General features: G+C 40.6%; 1 protein-coding gene across 2 annotated transcripts in view; it reads right to left on the reverse strand.

The window, feature by feature from the left end:
- Positions 1-3,789: 3,789 nt before the first annotated feature.
- The window catches only part of LOC144767731 (phospholipase A2 inhibitor and Ly6/PLAUR domain-containing protein-like), a 229,701-nt gene continuing 212,589 nt past the window's right edge, over positions 3,790-20,901 (reverse strand). For both annotated transcript variants that reach the window (XM_078651117.1, XM_078651116.1), the window contains exons 4-5: positions 4,760-4,909; positions 3,790-4,094 (exon numbers count right to left, since the gene is read on the reverse strand). In XM_078651117.1, coding sequence (XP_078507243.1) covers positions 3,967-4,094; positions 4,760-4,909 — 278 coding nt within the window. In that variant the 3' untranslated portion in view covers positions 3,790-3,966. The remainder of the gene's footprint in view (positions 4,095-4,759; positions 4,910-20,901) is intronic.

Genomic DNA, 20,901 nt, shown 5'->3' on the forward strand with positions numbered 1-20,901 from the left:
CGTGTTGTGCATCCACTTGCTTTTAGTGGAAAACAGGCTGGCTGTCCTGATCAGAAATGTTCTGGGACACGAAAGGTGATACATTCAGAGAATACCTCTCTGCAACAAATAGTTCACTTTCTAAACAGAATTTCTCTCAGAGCATCAGAACCTTTATAGTTCCCCTTGCACTACTCAAATTCATAACATTTACACATGGAGATTTTTCAAGAGGTAAACATTTGTACGTACAGAAACTCTGCTGTTGTGTTCTGTATGCTTATTTTGATTTTGTTCAGCTGTTTTGATGTTGTTTTCTGATGGAATTCAAATTTCTCTGGATTCATCTGACGACGAGGCAGGCGAAGAGTCAGGGCGATTGGTTGGCACTGTCTTTTAATGGATCTGTTTTTGCATTGCCTACTTTGACTAAATATGTATCTGTTTCATCCCTTTTGCGTGGACTCCCTTCAACATATGCCTTATCACATTTCATTTATTGTAAGGTTTTACATAGGAACACACACACCAGTGCACACCAACATTCATATAATATTTAATCAACGATTCTTCTTTTATCTCATGCACTCCCTACCTGTAATGGGCGCACACCAGCATTTAATTTTTAATAAGGATTATTCCATTTTCCCCTGAACCTCCTGCTTTACAAAGCTGCCTCTTAGGCCTTAGAGGCACATAAAGTAAATTTGAAATCTGTATGTTGTTATTGATTTATTATGTATGGTTTGGATTGTTTTAATTAAGTAAAAAGATCGTAGCATGAAAACATAATAATTCATTTGGTTATGCAGAAGAAAAACCAAAACCAAATTAAAAACCAAAGCTGGTGAAAATACATTGAGAAAACCATCACAAAATTCAAATGTCAGAAGCTGAATAAAGATAGACTATATCCTTCCCTATTGATTAATCAACTGGCAATTCATTATATTATGGGAAGCGCAGGTGAAAGGACATAGGGACCTGCAATACCTGGTTACCGCTGCTACTCAGTTAGATCGGGCAATTGTTTCCAAATCTCTGAAATTTTTTGTAGAGCCTACTCTGGTTGCATATAGCTTCTGAAAAAGCTTTACCCATTGTAACTTACTTAACTATGAGACAAACAAGAGTACAGCTCTGGATTTTCAATTTTGTAATATCAATCATCTGAAGGCCAACAAGGCAATAAATATAATATGTTGCTCCCGCAAGTATATATCTCAGCTTTGAGGTATTAGTCAGAATAGAGCCCCAAATGAATCCGGGCATAGATGAACTTGGAGCTGGGGAAACACTGTTAATATTTTTGGATAACTTTACTAAATTTGGTACAGCTCCTGAGTCCTTTTCTAATTCCACAACAGGAAGAAACCTCGTTGGACGCAGGAAGGCCGTTTTGCATCGCTAAGGTCTATCAAGAACCTATAACCTGCGCAATAAGTATATAACACTCTAAGACCAGATTCTTGGATCTAGAAGAGTAAAACCGATGGGGAGGTCCTAGGCTCAGTCGTTATCCAGTTGCGACTCATAAGCACACCAAATTAAAGATTCCTTTGTCATTTTTTAATTAGTCCTTTTATTATACTATACGGTGGCTCCAACGACGGTCTTCAAAATGTTGAGTCTTTCACTCACTGGTATTAACCTTGGGTGATACCTTTATGAAATTCTATCTCCATTTCATCCTACATACATTGATGTAAAGTTAAACTGACAGTAGGCGTAATCCAATAGCGTAGTGAGAAAACTGTCCTGAAGAAGGTGAACATCTTTGTGAATCACCGAAACGCAGCGTCGACTTTGTTTTCTGAAGTGTAATCATGAAATGTTGATTTTTTTTTTTAATAATGTAATCATGAAATGTTTTTATGTATGAACTAATTTTTAAATTTTGTGGAATAAATTGAAATTTTGTATTTTACATCTTGTAATTTTTCGGATTTTTATCATTTAGTGTTTGCTGACGATTTAATTCTCTTGCTATATATTATCAGACAATGTTATTGTAATCTCTAGTGTAACGAGTTACTCTGCCTAGAACACACGCACACTCGTGCATACACATTGGGACGCTTTCGTTTTGCCAAACTGTACCTACCCTGTCCCTATTTTCGAATAGTAGGGTTCCTCCCTCTTTTTTAATATCCTTTTCTAATTCCCCTTGTGCAGCTAAGTGCCAACTGCCAGAGTATGAAAATGGCCTTAAAAAGGTGTTCCTGCCAAGACAGGTGCCAGTGACGAGAAGAATAAGAATGGGGTGCCACAACTGGTGTGCTACCCTCCACCTTTTTCAGGAAACCTGGTTTTCCTGCCACACCCTCCTCGGGCAGCTAAAAGCTGGGAGCAGCACTCCTACATTAAACCTAAGCCTGTGCACGTCTTCCAGTGAGGTAGCTACTGCAGTCATGGCGATGAGCAAATTGGATTTATCTCAACCATCAAGTACTCATTCATCAAAGGAAAATGAGCAGAGTGGACAACAGGAGCTGCAGCCAGCAATGATTCTTTCTGAAGTTGTAGCAGAACATTAACTCCCCTCTTTGCTTTACATATACCTTTTATGAGCTCAAATTTCCTCTTCCTAAATCTCCTTACATCACATGCATGATCCAAGTGACCAACTGGATAAAATTCAACTGCTTCAAACTGATATTGAACACGACTAAAGTGGAAGTCTTCAGGAAAGACAACTTGCCATGGGACCCCACAGACACTGTACCCACACCCACACCTTGCTCACAAGCAAGAACATTCAGGAAAGTCACAGATAACAAACTAAACATAGTCTCCCAAGTCAATGTAATGGTCTCGTACCACTTAAACATCCTAAGGATGATGAAGATAATCTTCAAGTGGCTACCAGACAACACCAGTAAAATGATTACCCAAGCCTTCATCACTAGGAGACTGGACTATGGAACACCCTGTTCACTCGGATAACTATCCAGGTCACAAAAAGACTGCAAACTGTCCAAGCAGGGGCAGCAGCCAGACTAGTCCTCAAACTCTCAAACCAAGCTCAGACCACAACAAATCACAACTCCCCTGGGTCCCAATCCACCAGTGCGCACCCTTCAAACTCCTCATTCACATCTATAAAGCTCTCAGTAACACAGACCATGCACACCTGAATAGACACTTTCATTAAAAGCACACATCCAACACATACACAAAAGCAGTGCCTTCTAGTACCTGGCTCCTAAAGCCTGGAACAACCTCCCACAATACATAGGAGCCTCCTCCTCTCTTCTTGACTTTTACATGAAGCTAAAGACCTGGCCACGCCCTTCTGGGCGGTCCTTATACACTCACAACAGAGCACCTGGATACTCAGGGGTGATAAGTATTCTATAAACTACAAAGCCATAGCAGAACACAACATCCATGCAGATCACCCCGGTACGTGCAGATCCACTGAGATCCCTAGGAACATGAAGATCCCCTCATATCACTCTACATATGTAAATCACCTAAGATCTCCTCAGTACATCACAATGCCCTCATATCCCCGTGTACATACAGATCCTTTACAGTCCCTTTGTCTGTAGGTCCTTCTGTTCATGTAGATAAGCCAGTATCCAAACAGTATATGTAGATCCACTAGGAACCCTTTGCCAGATCTCTCAAAATTCGTCTGCACATATGGATTACTTAATATCTTTGTGTACCATGTGAATGCCCTGTCACCATATAGTTATAAGAATAATATATGCTCAGTGCACATCTGTGAGGTAAATAACTGTCTCAAAATATTGTGTTGCAGCATTGGTCAAGTACATACAACACAACTACGTACAATGCCTCTGTGATTCTTGCAAAGAAGTACTTGAATGTCTTTATTATGAGATGCAAAAAGTACAGAGCTTAAAGAACCACCCCATCTTCAATGGTGAGACATCTTCTAGTCTAATGGAGACTGGTTTGGATAAGCTTCAATCAGTAGCCCCACGAGGATGGACTTCGATGGTCTGGCGGTCATCACTATGTCGCAAAGTCCTTTGTGCAGGACATCCTTAGAACTTCTGGGAGCAGACCTCCTGGAAGCGCCCTCATTTGATCGCAACCCTCGGAATTGATGCAGCCATAGGAGGCCTTTTTAACAGGATGATCTGTGGAAAGAGAAAAAACAGAAGTGAAAGAGGTGGCACAGTGTTGCATCAAGTACACTCATGTGCTTGAGGTGCACTTCAATAAGAGATATAGCGCCTTGAGAGCCAGAGGAAGAAGATGAATTGTGGGAGCAGGTTAATGCAAAATGCCTCTAATTTTTTAGGGGCATGCCTTCTCTGATCATCCTAGCAAGAAGAGGTACTGTGAAACAAGCTGATATAATATTGCCACTTCAAAGATTCAACATGATTTTGGTAAAACACTATTGTATTATTGTAGAGAAGCACCTGTCAGTCACAAGATCAGGTATATGAATAGTAAGTACCCTGATGACATGGCTACAACACCCATACCCAGGTTTACCCATTAACTGCCCATCCCAATTTTGTTGGCCTTAATTCTAGTCTCCTTGGGGGACAGTACCTACCCCGAATGGCTTCTGTTCCACTCTAGACATGGCAAGTCGAGGAGGTTCTGGAGACCCTTGTTAGCCTGCCATTACTGCTGAGAGCTTGAGGAAGCCCTATCTCCTGGATTACCCCGAAAACATAGGAATACATGTTTATTTTTGAGAATTGGCCAAATGGGGGAGACTGCCGTGTAAGATATAGTGCGAGAACAGAACCCAGTGTGTGCGTGTGAACTTCACTTGTGCTCTACTTACTGCCAGTGAGGTCCAGCTGTCCTTTGAAGGCAAAGCAGTGGGTCTCGGAGTCAGTGCACTGCAGCGTCTCCCAGTCATCGCACTCATAGCTGCCCAGGTGGAGGCAGGACAGGCACAACACACCGTTAGGTTTGTTCTCTCTGGCTGGAACTGCAGAGTCAAAAAGAAAATCTATGAGCTCAGACGTCGAGTAAAACCCTTGGCATCCCCGTGGTAGGAGAAATTGGGGGAGTTTTGAAAAAACTGGCGACCCTAGAAAGCTGGAGGCATTGGGGCAGAGTGCATCCCTTTTCAAGCAGATATGCTTGGCAGTCATTTATAGTTCACAAGGGGTCACGCCTGAGAGAGTGCATCACTTTTCAAGCACATGCGCATGGAGGTCATTTGTAGGTCACCATGGGTCACACCTGTGACCCTGGTGTGACCCTTGGGAGAGAGTGCATCACTTTTCAAGCAGATACCCATGGAGGTCATTTGTAGGTCACCAGGGGTCACACCTGTGACCCCTGGCGATTCCCTTGGGACAGAGTGCATCACTTTTCAAGCAGATACGCATGGTGGTCATTTATAGGTCACCAGGGGTTACGCCTGTGACCCCTTGGGACACATTGCACTTCTTGCGACCCCGGGCTTCAGTGGCTGCGAAGACAATGTCTTGAGCAGAAAGAAACAATGCCTTGACGAGCACTGTTTACATTTGCCAGCTCTCAGTGCATTCTGGGATATTAAACTGATAGTTAATTTAAGCATATACATTCAGCAGGGCAGTGCACTCTCTCGATGAAATAAATAATACCATACAAGTCTCTGATTACTGTAAATACATGTGTTTGACTAAAGAAGTCACCCCTATGCTTTGCATGAGTGATAACTAAGAGTGGACACTAGAGGAACCCTTACATCTTGACAATTGTGGGATCAATTATTTGGGACCTCAGTCTTTCTTCTTCCAGCAGACACATCATTTTTCATACAGAAATGTGAAATGTTACTAACATGTGAGCACCCTACTTAAAATATAGGTGATATATAAAATATATATGTTCTGTGTTTGCGGCTGTTGTGCTATTTTGTAAGTTTACACATAATTTGTTCTTAATGCTAGCAGCGTCATTTATTGTGAGGTCTTCAAGCTCAAGGTCATCTGACATCACTTCCTGGGACGATACAATGTCAAATTAAATCAAATCACATTTTTATTTCGGATTCTCCAAACAATCCTTAAAAGAACATCGCATGAATACAAATCACAAACATACATCAAGGGTAAAAACCCAAATAAATCCAGAAATGAATAATGCTCATAAAAATAATACATTAGTGTGCATGATCATAAAAGGTAAAAAACGCGCACATATCGTATTTCTAAAAATTCATTGATGTGTCCAACCGAGCGGCACATTTCAAATAGCAACCAATTGAGGAACACAATATCAGAGTGGAAAACATGCTTAAAAAGTAAAGTGCAGGACAGTGCTGGTACAAACCGTTTAGTTTAAAAATTGGGATTCAAAATTGACACCTAGGAGACACATATAATTTACAACAAAAGACAAAGAGGGAGATTTACAAACATTTTACGCTGGGTTAGTATCACAAATGTGATCAAAACCAGTGCAAAATGTTTGTTTTGCTATGAACATTCTATAGCAAAACTTGTTTTGCGCTGGAAAGCACCCTCAAAGTAGTGCAAAGTAGTGCAAAGCAGCGCAAAGCATTGCTTTGCATTCCTTAGCACCAATGGGGCGTTACATGGGTGGAACATACACCCATCCTGCCTTTTGACGCAAAACCATATTTACAAGGATTTGTAGACATAGTTTTGGGCCAAAAATTAACGTCCCTTCAAAAGAGGCGCTAACAGGAGAAATGCTTTTTTAATACATGCTTTTCCTACTTTGCAGGGTGATGTTAGTCATGTTAGACCTGTCGGCGGTGTTCGACACCGTCCCCCATGAGGATCTCCTCGCTAGACTACAGGACATCAGTCTGGGGGGGACGGTGCTCAGCTGGTTTCGTTCCTTCTTGGCCAACCGCCGACAAACTGTCTGGGCCCCACCCGGTTCTGCCAAAATGCCGCCATTGGGATTCGGAGTTCCCCAGGGCTCAGTCTCGAGTCCTACCCTATTTAACATCCTCATGACCCCTCTGGCGGATCTGGTGGAGTCCTATGGGGCCCGGATAGTCTCATACGCTGACGACACCCAGCTTCTTTTCACCTGTTACAAGAGCGAAGAATTCGATGGGGAAAGTATCCGTGAGTGCCTTGGGGCTGTTTTCAATTGGTTCCATCTGAACAGCCTCAAGTGCAACTCGGATAAATCCGAGATACTTTTCTTCGGATGCCCTGTGGAACCGGATTGGCATGGTTGGTGGCCTGCTGACAAGTTCCCGCCAGCCCAGTCTTCTAAATGGGCCAAGAACTTGGGAATTAAAATCGACAACGGGCTCACGCTTAAATCCCAGGTGGCAACCTTGACTGGGACCTGTTTCGGGATCCTCCGGATGCTCCGAAAGTTTTTCCCTTTGCTGTCTGTGGAGCATCGGAGAATAACTGTTCAGGCCCTCATTGGATCCAGATTGGATTATGCCAACATTTTGTATCTGGGTCTTCCAGAATACCTTTTACAGCGTATGCAGGTGACCCAGAATGCAGCCGCACGAGCAATTTTCGGCCTACATCGCCGAGCCAGTGCCTCTAACCTGCTACAATCCCTCCATTGGCTTCCGATACGGAAGAGGATAATGTTCAAGGCCTTGACATTAGCCCACAAAGCACTGCACGCCACGGGTGCAAAATATTTACAGAAGAGGCTGAACTTTTATCAGCCGACACGTTCCCTACGATCAGAGTCTTTAGCACTCGCTGTAGTCCCACGTACTAAGAAGGCACGTCTGGGAGGGCGATCTTTCAGATTTCTGGCCCCTCAGCTATGGAATTCCTTACCATCGTCCTTACGACTCACATCCAATTTGCTGGCTTTTAGGAAGGGTCTTAAGACTTGGTTATTTGCTGGGTAGAGTTTTGTTCCCCCTTCTCTTTTGTTGTTCTGCTAACTGTTATGTTCTTTTTTAGTCTCCTTTCTGGGTCTGGAGCATAAAGCGCCGGGACACTCCTTCGGAGTAGCCGTTGCGCTATACAAGACCCATTAATAACATTAACTTTGCATGTGTGCCGCACTGTGCAGCATGCATACAAAGTGGGAAAAGCATTCCATCATGTCTAGGCACCGTATTTTGTAGAAGGGTACCCTCCTGTCCAAAACCTATGCCAGACTCATGCTCACACCCTAGTGCTATGGCACTAAGGTGTGTGCATGGCACATGGCTACTGAAATCAGCACAAGGGAAAGTGGAGGAGAGGCCTATATTTCTGATGAAATGGCGCTCTCCTGCTCCCTCCCTGTCACGCAACACAGAGCAGCCTCGCGGGGGGCTGCTTTGCATACCTTATTCGTAAATCTCCCCCTAAATATGTCAAAGTCTGAGTGGAAACCTCATCACAGGGACACATTAAAATAGACTCCGAGTAATATTGGCTAAGGGGGAAACACAGATTTCTGATACAGCCTGGTTAAAAATTGGCTAGCAATAACATTCCCCATGCACTTTTTACAAACTCTAAGTAGAGCCCCATGACATCACAAGTGTGGATCATGACATGGTCTCTAACAGTGAGTTTTTAATATTCTTCCTCTTTGTGCTTTGCCCTACGAAAAATAACTTTTTCAACCATACGTCATCTGCCTTAACTATCAGGTGTGGGGAAGTGAATGGGTCTTTATAATGTTTCCATACTATTCTTAGTGAAATTAGCCATTCAATTTTGTGGCTACGCTTGTGGGCTAAGCAGTCGTTAATGACCACGTTTCTGAAATTAGCCAATTCGTTTTCCAAATTAGAAATCCAAAGAAGGATGGGTGATAGAGTCCTCCTTATATCAAGAGGCCCAACTCCCCATGTATGCTGATGTGCAAACTACATGGTGGAAGTCCTCACAGGCGCCTACAGAAGCAATATTCTCCTGTTGCATTTTTGCACATTTCGATAACTCCATATAGCTGCCCATAAGATAGAACTGGAACATGCATATGTTTGTATATTTCGAGGATGGACAATGCAGATTTATTTCCCTGCATTCTTGCTAGGACAAAAATCACATCCACAGATAGGTTATAACAGAGATACCTGTGCGTCACGCAAGATAGCCAGAAGCTCTGTGCATCAAAGGTCAACCCAAGATATGAGAAATCATACACTCTTCTAATCGATTTTTCCCTTAATAGTGGATTGCTTAGCCATGTGTCATTGGTTACCACAGTAAAGTATATAAAAAGTGGCACGATTATGCCTAGACATGGGTCCCGTGCACACTGTGTCACTGGAACCAAGCTGTAACCAGCTGATGAGCCCATAACCAGGGCAAAACCAGTTCTGGGGGGATTGTGTTCTGGTTCAGGGTTGACCTGGCTGGTAGTTCAGGCTGGATTGTTCTGATTGGAACAGGGTCAAGACTGATTTCCATATAGATGGGCCAAACTGATGTGACATGGTGTGAACAATAGTGCTGCATTGCGATGTGGCCCGAGTAATTACCAGTGGCTGGATTAATTCTAGCATTCCATCCATCTCTTTTGCATATTTTATTGTATCACCCTAGGTGGGAGTGGTATGCCAAGACGTGGTGGCTGTACACACTGTGTCACTGGAACCAAGCTGAACCCAGCTGATGATCCCATTTGTAAGGCAAAACCGGTCCTGGTTTGCTTTTGTTACGTTTCAGGAAGGATCTGGCTTGGCAGTCCGGGCTGGACTGCTCCGATTGGATCAATGTCAGAGCTGATTTGCATATAGCTGGGTCCAAACTGAGGTGACATGTAGTGCAAAATAATGACGGATTTGTATGCCACCCCGCTCCAGCACCACCAAACACATAATCAGGCCCTACGAAGGGAAACCATTGCAAACACTTTGTTAGATATGGCTTATTAGTGCCCCTGTCTCCTCAATTTATAGCAAGCAATTCTCTAAAACATGAATGGAGTGGCCTTTGGCACTGCCCAGAGAAGTATGTCTCACCTCAAACTATTGGCTGTTTCATGTACAGTTCCTCCTCTTATAAAGTGCCTGCACTGCAATGCAAGAGGCACTGTTTACATTTCAAAAGTAACCTGAATCATCAAACTGATTCCTTTATCTCACACATTTATTTCATATACAAAACATAACTTTTAACGCAGAAGGTATTTTATATGTTTTTTCTGTGATTAGGACCCACACCTTATGAGGGCATCCTTACTTTCATGGCTGCATCTCAGAGCGTTGCTGTTGAAACACGGAGGTTATTGAGGCGATTTGTTAGTTTGAAAAGAAATCCAATAAGGAAGATTCATTCTACCTCTGTGACAGCTTATAACTAGGATATTGTACAAAGAGGCAGAAGGAATAGAGAAATAACACTGTTGTTCATGGTGCAACACGTGTCCTGATGATGGTCTCGGTGATTTGTATGATATGAGACCGAAACGTCGACGACACAACACTTCTTTGTAAATAGAATCCTCAGATTTAAATATGTATATAGTTGTCGAACAATGTGTACATATGGTAGATATGGAAATACTAGCCAATTTATAGACAAAAAGTGTCAATAAGTACTGTACATGTCAAAGAACTGAGTAACAGTACATCTTTTGTGTTGCCGTATATGAAATGTCATATGATTTATACATATGCAAATGAAATACAATTTGACATAATGCAATAAAATAATTAATGAATTGTATGTATCTCTCGAGTGCTTTGGAATTTATGTTCACAGCTGTGACAATATTGAGCAAATTGTAATAATATGGAATAACTCCTTCAGGAACATTTTTCTATTGTGTTATTGCATCTCGGGGTCAGGCATGTCTCATTCAGATTCTGTCTCCAGGCACTGACTTTCACGCACTGGCAAAGCTAATGGATCAGTTTTCCTTTCTTTATTTCCCCCATTCTCTCTCTCCCTTATCATGTCCTGCACCCCACTTGATGTTGGTTAGAATGTTTGAAACATTGTCCATTTCAACGTTCTATATTGTTGGTTGGGCCGTACAGTACTTTGAGTGTAGTCTACCCAGAGGTGCAAAAACCTAATGCTACCTAAACTTTTTGCCTCCTGTATGTCAGTTTGGTGACATGAACCACACACTCAAAACACCCCATTACCAACTTCCCCTGCTATATTTTATTGGCAAATGACCAAAATATTCTTTCTAAAATATTGTGCTGCAAAAATATTGTTTCAAAAATACCACCAAGTTAAAAATATTGAGAAACAGGATATAGAAGATAAGATTATTTCCTATTTTTGTATGTAATTTTGTTTAGAGTACTTTAATATAGTTGTATTAATTATTATTTTCTAATTGCTTTAACATGTGTTACTTGTTATATTTTTGTTCTGTATTAGTTTTGTTATGATGATAGTTCTACTTTTTTTAGCAATGTTTGCATTGTTATCTATAAATAATGTTTTAACTTCTAATTTTGATTTTTTTCAGTAGTGGCATGTTGATTTGAAAGAGAACCAGGATGGAATGCTATTTAAATAAGAAAAATATTAATTTGTATTTTAAGTAGATTTTTAAGTGGCATCAACATAATTATTAAATAAATATATAAAGTATTAAAATTATTAAATGTTCTATTAATTATTTAAGTACAGTTTGTGATTTGTAAACTTTCATTTATATTAATTACTAATTGATATAAAGTAATGATTGTTGGGTTTGTAGGGAATTAGGGTGGGATGTGTTTTTCTATTTAGTATACATTTTTATGTAAATTAAATAATTACTACATAACTAAGTATGAAAAATACTTTATTGATTATGTGAGTCAAGAGTTTTTTATATTTGAATTAATTGATAAAGCATAGATATTATGTTTAATAATTGCAATAGAATTGATATTTATCATTTCATGCTAAATTAATAATGTCATGATTCATTTTGTAAATTGTTGTTTGTTTTTTGGGTAAAGGGGAAGTGTATTCATTTTAAGTATTTTTATTTTTTATTTGTAATTTTTTATTTTAATATTTTTCTATGACATATAATTGTATTTATTTATAATAAATATACTTCAACTAGTTTTGAATATTTTTGAGTTGCTCTGTTCATATGGTTTTTGACAGTTTATAAACTGGTATGGTATATTTAATACTGAAGTGAGAGTAGTAAATTGAACCTATTCAAAGACAGTTTCCATTATTTAGCTTTCAATTTAGTGTGAACCGTAATTCTGACCCTCCGAATTTCAATGCCTTAACTGTTTTAGAATAGACATTTAAGTTAGTCTTGTTTTTTTTGGATTGTTGTTTTGTTATTATTATTACTATTATTACTATTAATATTATTATTAAAATCACCATCATCTTCTCCATCATTATTATTATTAGTACGTTTTTATGATTATGTTTATTACATCAAATATACTGTTATGTATTTATGCTTTAGTATAGCTTCTTTATATTATACTTTAATTAAGTGTGATTTACACTTTCTTTACTATGGATTTGTTAATTCTTAAATTATGATTTTACAATGTCATTCAATGTATTTTTGTGTATGTATATATATATATATATATATATATATATATATATATATATATATATATATATATATATATATATTTAATTGACATAAATGTAGAAAGCAATGGTTCATTATATTATTACGTAATTCAAATGAGTAACATTTAATGATACACACATATATTTGTATATGTCTATATACTTACCTTAATTTGGATAATAAGGTATTTTAATACCAATAATTAGGCCATGTTATTTTGGTTGGTTACATACAGAAAAACTATATTTTTACGGAAAATTTTATGAAGACAATATATTTATGTCAGAATATTTTGTATCTCAGTGTTTTGTCACCACAACAGTTTTATTTTTGATAGACTGCCTTTTTTACCTTTAACATTTTCAAAGAGTTGTTTTGAGCATGGTTGACAACATTATTTATGGCATGCTTTGTGTGCACAATGAACAGAAACTTGCAAATTTGAGTGGTTTAATGCATTTGTGCCAGAATCCTCCTAACCCCGATTGTAAAGTGCCTTTGGTCTTCAGTACCTGGGGAACACAGCAGTGGGGATCTGCACACCTTTCACTGTGCATGGGCCTTTAAGTCTCTAGTTGTATTTTTCTGCCCCTTGTAAAACAAATTTAGGGTGTATTGTTTTCAGAACATGGTGGATGAAACACTACTTAAATTTGCTACCCATGTTATCACAATTGCATTTTGACTTGGACATTATGCACTATGTTTTGCAAGGTTTCATGGTGTGGTGCTAGATCTGTTGGCCTCAGGGTGGTTGTCCCACAAACATTTCGTCTTCACAGCCCTTTTTTGCTGAATTTGTTTTTGTTGACTCTTGCACTTTACTACTGATAACCAGTGTAGAAGTTCTTGTACTCTCTCCCTATCAAACGGTAAAATTGGCTTGCACCTGATTAGAATAGATAATTTAGTTATAAATCCCAAGTTCTGTAAATAAAATACTAGTAGTGGGCCTGTTGCAAATATTGTGCCACCCACTGAAGTAGCCCCTTATAACAAGTCCCAGGTCTGCCATTGCAGCATAAATGCAGTTTTAACTGCCTAATTGACTTGGCAATATAACCCTAGTGCCAAGACTTGAATTCCCCTTTTATTGCATAGAATTCGCCCCTAAGGTAGGCTCTATGTGCCCATAGTGCAGGGTCGATCGTGAAGGGAACAATATAATTAAAACGATGGACCTTTACTGTTAGGTTCTGCATGTCCTGGTACTGAAAATCTCCTAAATCTATTTTTTGCTACTGTGAGATCTACCTGTCCCATACGATAACATTGAGTTGCCTTATCACCTTTAATAATTGATAGCATTTGATTAGAAACTGAGAGGCTCCTCATGTTTGGTGTCTGTGAAATTGTAATTAATATTTTTCTTTGATTTAAAATAGGAGTTTAGGATGCAATTTGGAAAATGCCTGTTTTAAGAAGTTGGCATTTTCTTTCCTTAACTACTGCACCCTTCTCCTGGGGCAATTGACTGGGTGTAGTTCACGGTTGGACTTAATTTATTCCTCCTACGTGCCTGCACAATAGAGGGATTAGGTGTAACGGGATGGGCCAGCAACTGTTAGGATGGGGGTGTCTAAATCAACAACAATATAACTATCATCATATCAACACTAATACCTAAAAATAATACAACAAGTAAAATATATTAAATTATTTAAAAAAACGAATGAATTCAACTATATTAAAGTACATTATATCACATGCAACAATATATTTTTTTTATTTACATACATAAATAAGCAATAATCTCAATGTTTTTAATTTGGCAATATTTTTGCAACAATATTATGCAGCACAATAATAATGAAAAATTATGTTGGGCCCTCTGGCAACTGAATAGGCTCTACTCTGCCTTCACACAAAGGACATGTCACCCCTTCATTTCTCATTAAACCACCTTTTCACCTTGTTTGGGGAAGCAGGAAACTTGCTCATTACACCATCAGGATTCAAGCAAGCCGGGCCGAAGACGACTGTAATGCCAGAAACCGGTCCCCGGAAGCTTGTTTCCTTCCCAGTGTAAGAATTGGCTTTTGTAGTTTGGTTTGCCCTGTTCCCATCATGCACTGGGACAGGAACAGACTAATTTGCATACAGCCAGGTTCTGAAACTGGGATGGTGCAATGAGCTAAAAAACGGTGTTGGATCTAGCCCTGATCTCTTGACTGGGTGAGAGTATTCTGCTTAATTCAGAGACTCTGTCCCTCACCACCCCTTTTTGTTAACAATTTTGTCCACCCTAAGCGTGGAAGGGTATACTCAGACATGAGTCCATTGCTCATTGCACCATCAGGATTCAAGCAAGCCGGGCCGAAGACGGCTGTAATGCCAGAAACCGGTCCCCGGAAGCTTGTTTCCTTCCCAGTGTAAGAATTGGCTTTTGTAGTTTGGTTTGCCCTGTTCCCATCATGCACTGGGACAGGAACAGACTAATTTGCATACAGCCAGGTTCTGAAACTGGGATGGTGCAATGAGCTAAAAAACGGTGTTGGATCTAGCCCTGATCTCTTGACTGGGTGAGAGTATTCTGCTTAATTCAGAGACTCTGTCCCTCACCACCCCTTGTTGTTAATAATTTTGTCCACCCTAAGCGTGGAAGGGTATACTCAGACATGAGTCCCTTGCTCATTGCACCATCAGGATTCAAGCAAGCCGGGCCGAAGACGGCTGTAATGCCAGAAACCGGTCCCCGGAAGCTTGTTTCCTTCCCAGTGTAAGAATTGGCTTTTGTAGTTTGGTTTGCCCTGTTCCCATCATGCACTGGGACAGGAACAGACTAATTTGCATACAGCCAGGTTCTGAAACTGGGATGGTGCAATGAGCTAAAAAACGGTGTTGGATCTAGCCCTGATCTCTTGACTGGGTGAGAGTATTCTGCTTAATTCAGAGACTCTGTCCCTCACCACCCCTTGTTGTTAATAATTTTGTCCACCCTAAGCGTGGAAGGGTATACTCAGACATGAGTCCCTTGCTCATTGCACCATCAGGATTCAAGCAAGCCGGGCCGAAGACGGCTGTAATGCCAGAAACCGGTCCCCGGAAGCTTGTTTCCTTCCCAGTGTAAGAATTGGCTTTTGTAGTTTGGTTTGCCCTGTTCCCATCATGCACTGGGACAGGAACAGACTAATTTGCATACAGCCAGGTTCTGAAACTGGGATGGTGCAATAAGCTAAAAAACGGTGTTGGATCTAGCCCTGATCTCTTGACTGGGTGAGAGTATTCTGCTTAATTCAGAGACTCTGTCCCTCACCACCCCTTGTTGTTAATAGTTTTAAGAAGTTGGCATTTTCTTTCCTTAACTACTGCACCCTTCTCCTGGGGCAATTGACTGGGTGTAGTTGACAGTTGGACTTTATTTATTCCTCCTACGTGCCTGCACAATAGAGGGATTAGGTGTAACGGGTTGGGCCAGCAACTGTTAGGATGGGGGTGTCTAAATCAACAACTATATAACTATCATCATATCAACACTAATACCTAAAAATAATATAACAAGTAAAATATATTAAATTATTTTAAAAAACGAATGAATTCAACTATATTAAAGTACATTATATCACATGCAACAATATATTTTTTTTAATTACATACATAAATAAGCAATAATCTCAATGTTTTTAATTTGGCAATATTTTTGCAACAATATTATGCAGCACAATAATAATGAAAAATTATGTTGGGCCCTCTTGCAACTGAATAGGCTCTACTCTGCCTTCACACAAAGGACATGTCACCCCTTCATTTCTCATTAAGCCACCTTTTCACCTTGTTTGGGGAAGCAGGAAACTTCTAGCACTTCAAAGGGAATTCTCTCAAAACTTCTCCTACTTCAAAGGGAGCAACAGTTATGAAATAGGTCTCTCAGGAACATTCTACAGTTGACTTTTGAGACCTGCAGAAGGACTGTCAGAGGTCTGCTTGCTTTTGTGGACTGACTGCAGTGCACTTCAGAAGACTGCCTTGCTGCACCTGGATGGACAGTTTTGCTGACTGAAACCTGCCTTGAACCCTGTTCTACTGAAAAAAACAAGACTGCCCCAGTAATTCCAAGTTGGCTAGCTTCCTGTTGCGAACATCAGTGACAGAAAATGATACAACAATCTTGAACTCCCATATGGACCCAGCTTGAGTGAGTCCTAACCCTACAAGTTATGTCCCTCTAGTCCTGGAACTCGATGTTGGCACTAAAAGTCCCCACATTGCTAAAAGTCAAAACCTTTGGCTAAAAAACTACTCTGAGAACCAAGTAGAAACTGGGATCAATCTGCTTGTCTATCAGCCCTAGGTGTATCACCAGACAGCTTGACTTTGAGGCAGCTAAGACTTCATTTTTCTCAGTGGCAGCAAATCCTGTTAAGCGTCCTTTTCCAAAGGTGTATCTGGCCTTGTGGAACTCTCATGGTCTTTTGCTTCCACCCTCATTCCGCTGGAGATGTGCAGCTTTAAAAAAAAAGACTGAGTCAGAACTGCAGACCAGATCCTCCCTGAACTGGAACAAAAGCAACCCAGCCCAGTTTTCACCCTTTTTATGGCCTCATCAGCCAGGTATAGCTTGATTCCAGTGGCACAATGAGCAGGGGCCCCACATCTGGGTATACCTGTCACACGTATGGAATCAAACAACAAAGTGATGGATGGAATGCTTGTGATAATCTCAGCCACTGGTGAACTCTTGGGGTCATATACCAATATCAATCCATCATTTTTCACCCACCATGCCACCTCAGTTTGGACCCAGCCATGTGAAAATCAGCCTTGACCCTGCTCCTCATGGGAGCATTTCAGCCCAAACTGCCAGGTCAGGTCCTCCTGAACTACAATACAGGCAACCGAGTATCAGATTCACCTTTATTATGGACTCATCAGCCAGGTATAGCTTGATTCCAATAGCACAGTAAGCAAGGGACACAATTCTGAGCATATCCATGACACTTACGGCATCAAAAAACAATGTGATGGATGGCATGTTTCACATAATATCCGCAACTAGAAATCACTTGGGCTTCCACCTAATCCATACTTTTTCACCCACCGTGTCACCTAAGTGTTGACCCAGCCAAATCTAAATCAGCCTTGATCCAGCTCCTCGAGGGAACAGTCCAACCTGAGCTGCCAAGCCGGGTCCTGCCTGAACCTGCATAAAATCATCCTAGGAATGGGTTTGCCCATCTTATGGGCTCATCATCCATGTGTTGCTAGCAACGAACAGGGTCAAGACTTATTTGCATATATCTGGGTCCAAACTGAGGTGACATGGGGTGCAAAATAATGATGTATTGAGTTGCAGCCTAAGACATTAACTCTGGTTGAGATGAATTTGGGCATCCCACCCATCACTTTTTTTTAACTTTAATAGATGTCTGTGGTTGGAACTTTGATCTGCTAGACTCCAGTTTTTACCATAAAATTGAGAAATAACCCCAATTCTACTGATTGGATTTTTGTCATTTTGGTTTCCATTTCCATTTCCAAGCTTTATTTTGATCTTGCAGACCATAAAAGCAAAGACATAAAATGCATACAACACCAAATTGAGCAATACAACACCAATGGACGTTACCAAATAAAGCAAAGTGCAGTAAGTGAACACAATTCATAACATTTAAAAAGATATAAACAATTTAAAAATCGAATTAAACATTGATTGAATTTGTTTGTGAGATCAAGACAATATGAAATGGCAGAGGAACAATTATCATGTTCAATGGGAAGTTAAAAACTTGTGACGCCTGTGCCACATGGAGTTTAGGAAACGGGACACAGCAAAAACAATCAGGGGTGAATTTCCGTTCTCGACTCTAAATGCCTCCCGTCACTCTCTGTACCCCAGGTTCCTGCATATTGGTAAAAGCCAGTACCTCCTGGTACCTCATAAATTGTTAATTCTAATGTGCTCTATTCTTCTATATTGGTGTGGGATTGTTGTGTTGTGTTTTCACTGTATTATTGTTTACGTGCTGCATAAATACTTTACACACAGCCTCTAAGTTGAGCCCGACTGCTTTGGTGCAAAGCTACCAGAAGGTTAAGCACAGATTAATTTAGTGACTTTTGTAATTCACCCTGACAGTGATTGTGGCTGTTGTTTGAGTGGGGTCAGCACTTCACTTAACCAACAACCCTATTTCTTATATGTGGTATCTGACTGTTTCTCGCCTCTGGGTTCCCCCAGCCCTTTCCTGGGTCACACATCTCTCATGGGGCTCACCACTGCTGTGGAAACAAATTCTCGTACACGTATTTCAAGATGCGAGGAAAAAACCTAAGTAGCCTGCTCCAGTTCATATTTGTCAAAAAAAAAGTCAAACATGATTGTCAGGAGTTGAAAGTCACTGAATCATGATTTTAAAGGTGAGAGAAATACATATGTGTTAACCCATCATGCCCAATCAGCTCCTTTTTTAGAGGCTTTAAGAACTACAGAACAGATTATCAGCAGACCAATGAAAGCAAGCTTTCCAAGTAAGGTTTTCCTGTCATGCCAGTTTGATGTATATCCAAACAGCCTGTTTTGGCTGTAGGTGAGAGTACAATTTGCTATAGGAGCTACAATAGTAAAGCATAATTTACAACCTCCTTCTGCCTCTTAACTTTCTCCCACTGTCCAGATCTGTGTTAATATGGAGAGAGTGGATGTCAATATAAATAATGATACATTCACGTATAAAAACAAAATTGCATCTCTATTAGCAAATTTGCTTGTTATGAACGCCACCTTAATCCATACATAGTTAGGCAGGCTTTGAGACCCAGGCCCAGGGTCACTGATTTACAGTTCACAGGTGGGGTGGCACATAGCTGGCAGGCAGACACGTGAACAGGAAAACCCACATCAATCCCACAGGTGTGTGCAGCAACACCACAATAGTCTACGGAGATTGGCCCCAATCAAGCACACATGGCCTAAGGGGTATGCTCATTTCCAAAACACCATAAAGTCAGATGCCACATGATGATAGGAACACATAGCCAGTCAGGACACAGCACACACAGTACACACAGTGATCATGCACTCTCCAAGCCAAACATCTGGACACATTCCTCTTTGGCCGTATTATGTCAAGGCAAGGTCAAGGCACTCCTGGATTCCTCATCAAGGACATGAGTTTATGGCTCCAAAGGCAGCAATTACACATTCTTTTTTTATAACATTCTTTTTATTGAACAAATACTTAATACACATTGCATTATAGTTACAATACAAATTGCTATAGGGCATCTTGGCAACTACATATTAGTACACATGAAACTAAGTATTCCCTCTCAGGATGGCTAACTCTACCCTCTAGTACACTTCCGTTCCTATACTTCTCCCACATGTGTGGTATATAAATAAATAATACCGGATCTAGGTTTTACTGGACATAGCAATAACAGATAGCTCAATAAATAAGAGTCAAGATTCGAGGTAGTAGGAGTTTGCAGGTTTAATACAGCATAAAGGACAGGAACAGGACAACCTGCACAGGAATAGGATGGCAGAGCCCTGCAGGGGGGACAGGGAATGAGCGCGCTAACTTTAATAACAGTACACAAGCATATATACTAAAACAGTTGCAATTGCAATACATACAATAGGCGGAGCAGTGGGTGTGGTCAATAGCAGTCGCGAAAGATAAGGGTGAAAAGTAGGTGTAACAAGAGGCGTATACATAGACATGTGATGTAAACGTAACAGAATATGTCATAAAGGAGGCGGAAACATGGAGGGGGCTACCTAAGGAGCCGGGACCTCTAACCTAATAGTGCGCGCAAACTGACAATGACGCGTTACTAGGAGAAGCTGGGGGCTATGACTTCTGTACTAGGAGCAGAGACTGGAGTCTGGAGAGTCAGGGCGACATGTGCCTAAACAATATCTAGTATCTGATGTTTAGAGAACATGTTGATATAAACTAAAAGTTATCGGGGTAAAGGCTAACAGACTCTAAGGCTGGTGCATGCATTATTCTACATGTAGTGCGTGATGAAGAATATTAAATGACCATAAATACAGTATTTCTCTTACATGGAGACGTAAAGGCTAGACAATGACGGAAACTATTGATGCGATTCAGTAGTTTAGGAATGCAGAGAAGGAGGGCTGAACTGATAACTAGAATCATAACATATTCTTGGCAGACTAGCAGGCAGAGCCAGGCCGAGCCGGGCACTGTGAGGCAGGAAGTAAGTGAAGGGTCAGGAACACAGGTGGGGGCTGTATCGCTCCTCAGCGAGGGCTCAGGAGACAGGAGCTGAATCTGGTGTCCAGGCCCTTTTGAGGCCTAGAAACGGGAACTTTTCAATGAAATAACGTGCACACTGGGAAACGTGGCAACGTAACTTTACATAGGCCTGATATTCGTAGTATTCACGAGAACTGGAAACTGGCATACTAGGGATGGACACAACTGTAATTGCGTCTTTAATCGAACATGGGGGATACATATGCATATTAATCATACACACATAACATAGGATGGGGGACACGTAGGGACACAGAACATGGCAAAATTTACTTTTCCACATTCCCTC

Source organism: Lissotriton helveticus, chromosome 7, assembly GCF_964261635.1.
Source record: "Lissotriton helveticus chromosome 7, aLisHel1.1, whole genome shotgun sequence".
NCBI classification, from domain to species: domain Eukaryota; kingdom Metazoa; phylum Chordata; class Amphibia; order Caudata; family Salamandridae; genus Lissotriton; species Lissotriton helveticus.